Source organism: Poecilia mexicana, unplaced genomic scaffold (assembly GCF_051168715.1).
Source record: "Poecilia mexicana isolate PSO_F unplaced genomic scaffold, ASM5116871v1 scaffold_2, whole genome shotgun sequence".
Lineage (NCBI taxonomy): Eukaryota > Metazoa > Chordata > Actinopteri > Cyprinodontiformes > Poeciliidae > Poecilia > Poecilia mexicana.
The window spans coordinates 19,624,673-19,631,042 of record NW_028263371.1 but is presented as its reverse complement, the minus strand read 5'-3'; the positions used below and the strand labels follow the sequence as shown (position 1 = coordinate 19,631,042).

At 44.6% G+C, this 6,370-nt stretch overlaps 1 protein-coding gene across 1 annotated transcript; it reads left to right on the top strand.

The window, feature by feature from the left end:
• Positions 1-248: 248 nt before the first annotated feature.
• On the top strand, positions 249-3,573 carry LOC106909734 (ADP-ribosylation factor-like protein 4C). The gene has a single exon (XM_014976174.2). It carries the CDS (start codon positions 780-782, stop codon positions 1,362-1,364), a length of 585 nt encoding a protein of 194 aa, XP_014831660.1. The 5' UTR covers positions 249-779; the 3' UTR covers positions 1,365-3,573.
• The last annotated feature ends 2,797 nt before the right edge of the window (positions 3,574-6,370 follow it).

Below are 6,370 nucleotides of genomic sequence, written 5' to 3'. Positions count from 1 at the left end.
TTAAATCACACAATCCTATAAAAATTAAAGCTGTTTGGAGAATTGCAACTTCTGCAGTCGGGGCTCTAGCAACCACTAAGACGTGAGACGTTTTTTGGGGAGAGGGGGGGGGGGGGGGGAGTCCTGTGTGCTGAACGCACAGACACGGTTGGTTAGACGGATCGCCGCAGCGGCTCTCATGCCGCCTCACTGGCACATGTCCCGTCCTGCAGGGGTGGAGCGTATCGACGGCTGCCTCTGATGCTCCGTCAGCCTCACAACCAGAACGGCTGCATCGAGCGACGGGAGAGGAGGAGGGGGGTTTGTCTGACACGGAGCGGACGAAGGACGAGGCAGCTGGGGATTTTTTTGTTGTTGTTGTCGGACTGCTGGATCTGTGTGCTTTCCCCGTGCTTAATAAACGCCCACTTCTGGGAAATATTATTTGACTTCTGGGGATGTACACAGATATGTTTTGTGCGTGTCTTTCAAAAGCTGTGAGATTTTTATTTTTTAAGGAGTGTTTGAACTGTGGAGTTTTCCCTCGTCATCAAATGGATGCAAGTGCGTGAGGGGAATACTGATAAACGGCGCGCTGCGTCCTGCGGAGGAACGCCGCTTCCCTTTTCCATCGCCGCTCCAAAGGGCCAAGCAGAGCCCATCGACACTGTTTGCCGACCTGCGGGATTTTACTGCCTCAACCCAGGAATTAACTGAGCTGTGGAACCTTCGTTTCCAGTTTTTTGGGGGGAGGGTGGATCCAATCCTCCTGCGTGGGAGGGGGTGGAGGGCGCATCAAAATGGGGAACAGCTTCTCCAACATCTCTGCCTTCCAGTCACTTCACATCGTCATGCTGGGCTTGGACTCTGCCGGTAAGACCACCGTTCTCTACAGGCTGAAATTCAACGAATTCGTCAACACCGTCCCCACGATCGGCTTCAACACGGAGAAGATCAGGCTGAGTAACGGCACGGCGAAGGGCATCAGCTGTCACTTTTGGGACGTGGGTGGACAGGAGAAGCTGCGGCCCCTGTGGAAGTCCTACAGCCGCTGCACGGACGGCATCATCTACGTGGTGGACTCGGTGGACGTGGACCGGCTGGAGGAGGCCAAGACCGAGCTGCATAAGGTCACCAAGTTCGCGGAGAACCAGGGCACGCCGCTGCTGGTCATCGCCAACAAGCAGGACCTGCCCAGGTCCCTGCCGGTGGCCGACATCGAGAAGCAGCTGGCCCTGCACGAGCTCGCGCCGTCCACCACGTACCACGTTCAACCCGCGTGCGCCATCATCGGAGAGGGGCTTCACGAGGGCATGGACAAGCTGTACGAGATGATCGTGAAGAGGAGGAAGTCTCTGAAGCAGAAGAAGAAGCAGCAGCGGTAACGGTGGCTGGAGCTGGACTCCGTCTCTGCCCGACCTGCTGTGAGGAATCCTGGGTGCTGCCATTTGCGGCGCCCGGTTCGGGTTGATTTCCGGTTTGCATCCATCCTGTGTTAGGAGTTAAACCTGTCAAGATCTTCAGAGTGATGCTTTTGCACCCAGACGGTTGCAGAGTTGTCAATGGAACATTAAACCAAAAAACAAACAAACAACAAAAACAAAAACAGAGACCTGTGATCCAGATACTTTGTGAGAGAAACGGGCTGGCCTGTTTTATCTGCTGCTTTGTCTACAACTTTACAGGAACAGTTTGGCTGCTTTGGATTTAGATTCTGTTAAGTCATCTCACCTCCAGTAGACAGATGTCTTATTGCAAAGAGTTGGTTAAACGTGAGGAAATTGTAAGAGTGATGGAAGGCTAACACTAGTCAGACAGATCCGTAACGATTTAGAGCAACTGAAACTGGAAATGTTTACATTTGTTGGGTTGAACAACTACATCTTCCCACGAGAGGCACATTAAGTTTGCTCCTTAACATTCAAAGAAAGTTACTTTTTTTTTTTTTAGCTAAAGTTGTGGGTTGAGGCTGTTGTCTAGGCACAAGCTGGTCAGTCATAGATTGATAACCAAAAAATACACCTGGCATCAATTTTTCCACCTTTTGTCCTAAATCTGTTTGTTAGTAGCTTGTATCATAAAACTGTTAGTTTTACACAATATTACACTCAACTGTTTTTGTGATTAACGGATATTATGCATACACAGCATTTTATAGGTTCCACCCCTCACAAAACAACAAATAAATAATAAAAAAAGAGTAGATGATAAGAATGTTTTCATCTGTAGTTATAAGATTTTTTTTGTGGTGTAGATAAAACCAACAAAAAATTGGAAAACAAAGATGTCATAAACCTAACATTCTTTTTAAATATTCTGGGTTACCTCTTCCAAATCAAAGCCTAACATGGTTAAAGTAATTCTTTGGGGTTTGCAAAAGGCTGCCTATCAGCATCAACTATGTTTTTTTGTTTTTGTTTTTTTTTTGCAATTTCCAGCTAACTGTGCAGATTCATAGAACAGACAGCCTCAATCAAACTTTAGCCTATAATGTGAGCAACGTTTGGAGAGAAGCTAGGAAGTTTCTTAAAGGTGGAGTTACATAACATTTATGAAAAATATACTTTTTACATATTTATTGAAACTGTCACCATGTCATAACTGCATGTTATGACACAGATGATTTGAGAATAAACTGTGCTGTCCTCTGACCTCTACTGAACTATTGCATCAGGTGGTCGGATACGCCCATCTTTATCTAAATCTAATGATTATTGAAGGGCAATATAGCATACAGACTTCATGATCTGTACTCTTTTGGTTCAACATAGTTTTTATTTTATGTTGCGTTTAGTTTTTATTCAAGTGCATTTTGTGTTAACGGAGTCTGAGAGTCCATTTTATTTTTGTTTACGGTTGTTTTGTTTATTTCGTTTACCAGTTCCAGTGTTTAGTGTTCTTTTGAAAATGAAGTGTATTTATTTTTGGCAGGATGTGAATTCATTGTTCTGTCATTACCGTTACATCAATTTAAAATTGTCTTCAAAGAATATTGTTGTTTATCGCAGTACTTTTTGAGACAAGGCTAAATTTGTTATGGTGACATTTCATCTGTATCGTACCAAACTGTCACAGTCTATAACTTATAAAAGTTATAAACTTTTATAAGTTATAACTTATAAAGGTTATATACTGCAGCTTTAAAGTACGAGACAGCTCATTTCTGCCAATGAGGAGCGCAGGAACAGTTTCAGTTCATTTTTACGAAAAGCTGTGAAAACAAGATCTTTAAAATATAACAGGAACATTTCAGCAGTTCAGTAGTCAGACTTCCCCCTCTTTGAGGATTTCATCACTTTTCTTTAAGCTCACTGTAATTTGACGTGGACAAATTTCTTATAGGGCAATTTTTATCAGCGTCTGGAACGCAGACATGACTTCTGCGTCCCACATGAAATATCTGGACTGACCCTTCAACGCCTTTCCTCTTATTGGTGGACTGAGGAACATCGTCTACTGCTTTGCACTTTTCAGTTACTAACAAACCAGTAGGAAACTACACTGTGTGAATATAGCAGCAGGTCAAGGTTGTTTATGTACCAAGAAGCCAAAATTGAAGTATTTTTTTAATAATAAACAATTGTAAGCCCGTAATTTGGATATTTCGGTTTGTCTTTATGTGTTGTGATGTGGCAGGCTGTGATTGGTGACAAAGAGGTCATGTTAGTGAATTCTCTGATTTATGTAAATAATAAATCAGATTCTCCCAGGTGGGAGTCAAAGGTTACACTCTTCAAAGTTAAGTATAAATTGGTATGTGGGAGGAAAAAAAAACAACAAAAAAACAGAGCCAGCTTTGAAATCAGAGCATGCAAAAGGAGCTTCAGAGCAAACTGGAGGCTGTTGGTTAAATTTATGGATCTGCATTGCGGCAGCCTGGGCTCAGACTGCCAGCACCCATCTGGATGATACGGTTTTCTGTCTAAATGGCTTTTTATTCTCATTTGATGGTCAGCATTTAATGTGAATAAGGTTTCACATATACACTCACCGGCCACTTTATTAGGTACACCTGTCCGGCTGCTCATGAACGCAAATGTTGAATCAATCACGTGGCAGCAACTCAATGCATTTCGGCATGCAGACACGGACAAGACGATCTGCTGCAGCGCAAACCGAGCATCAGAGCGAGGAAGAGAGGTTATTTGAGAGACGTTGAACGTGGGATGGTTGTTGGTGTCAGCCGGGCGGGTCTGAGTATTTCAGAAACTGCCGATCTACTGGGATTTTCACGCACAACCATCTCTAGGGTTTACAGAGAATGGTGCGAAAAAGAGAAAATGCCTTGTTGATGCCAGAGATCAGAGGAGGCTGGCCAGACTGGTTGGAGCTGATAGAACGGGAACACTGACTCAAATAACCAACCGAGGTATGCAGAAGAGCATCTCTGAATGCACATCGAACCTTGAGGTGGATGGGCTACAGCAGCAGAAGGCCACACCAGGCGCCACTCCTGTCAGCTAAGAACAGGAAACTGAGGCTACAGTTCACACAGGCTCACAGAAGATCGAAAAAACGTTGCCTGGTTTGATGAGCCTCGATTTCTGCTGCGACATTCGGATGGTCGGGTCAGGATTTGGCGTCAACAACATGGAAGCAGGGATCCATCCTGCCTTGTGTCGACGGTTCAGGCTGGCGGTGCAATGGCAGAGGAATGCAGCACATACATTGATTCAAAATTGATTACCAGTTTTTTCCACCCCTGGTCCTCAAGGTACTCTGCCCTGCGTGTTTTAGATGTTCCTCTGCTTCAACACACCCCATTCAGCAAAACTCTGTTATCAGCCATCAATTGAAATCATGTGAATTGAAGAACACGAGTTTGATCCACCGTCAATTGTAAACTTTGATCATAATTTCAACCTTTTTGATCATAATTCAACATTAAATTAACATCTTCTGCAACCTGCAAACAAGCCAACAGCGAAGGGGCTTGTGTGGTTGGGACACTCCTGTGAATGGGGTTGCTGGACCGCTCCACTCCTTGTAGTGACTTATATGTGTTTTTGTGTCAACACATTATGCACAATCTGTAATCATTTTCATGGATAATTAGGAAAATGCACAGAAAGGAATCAAGGGGTCTGACAAACAGCATACATTGATTCAGCATCGATCAGTCGTTGATCAGCCGTTGGCATTTCAATCATTAGAATTCAACCACAAAACAACATTGATTCAATGACATCTCTTAGCTACAACTGGATGATTGATCCATCGTTAATTGTCGACCTCAACCAAAAATCAACCTTTTGGACCAGAATTCAACGTTAGTTTACCAACGCTGGTATGTGCATGGGACTAATCTCAAAGCTTCTGGCCCTGGTAGATCGGCTCTCTGTTGCCGTTTCAGCTGTTACAGTGAATCAGAGGGATGATAAGCTGCTCTTTGTTCATGTGTCTCTGTCATATATAGGTCATGCTCTTATTGTTCTGCCTCCCCCTCACTGTGTACGGACTGCGTGTGTGGGTATGTGTCACTGTTGTCCAAACAATGCACAACAGCACTACGAGATCGCCTCAAGCCGAGACTGAAGCTCATCACCCAATACAGGCTTCTAGCATCTCAAACCGTGGGAAAAAACACGATGCTAAGTTGAGCATTTCCAACACTGCAGTGAATGTGGTGAGTAATAGTTTTAATTCTCTGTTACATGCCAATGTAAAATGCCAAACCATCCTATCAGTTTCTGTGTGTTGTATTTGGTTAATCCTGAAAATGTGAGAATTGCCCGTCGGTTAGATCGGAAACATGAGCCAAATGAGATAAACTGTCATGAGTTGCGGTTAGAGGTGGTGAGGGACTGTGGAGACACGACGGGGATCTGACAGAGAACAAGAGACACATGTGGGACTAAATACACAGGGAAGGTAATCAGGGAACACAGCTGGACGTCTTGTAGCCGCCTTTTCTGGGAGGCTACAAGACGCCCAAAAAAGTCCAAAACCAAAACAACCCAACCAGGGTGGGCAGAGGGGTGCTGGACGGAGAGGCAGAGTCCAAAGAAACAAACTTAGTTCACAAAAAAAAAAAACAAAGGTGGAAAACAGGGAAAACAAACTCAGTCCCAAAATAAACAAAATGGTCAGGGTGGGCGGGGCCTGCCGCAAAAAGTCAGACGAAGGAGGCGGATCCCTCGGAAGAGATCCGACTGGCGGGCAGGAGGTGGACCCATCAGGGTAGGGCTGGCTATTGGCGCAGGCTGGACCCACCAAGAGGCGGAGGCTGGCTTCAACATAAAATGTGTTGAAGTGGATTTATTCAGAACTGCAAGGTAATTCTGCTCCGACACCCATTTTCACAGCGAGACAGGCTTTGCTACCTGGAGCAGTTTCACAACTCATACCAAGTAATCAAAACAAAAGAAGGAAAAAAGCATTATTTACACAA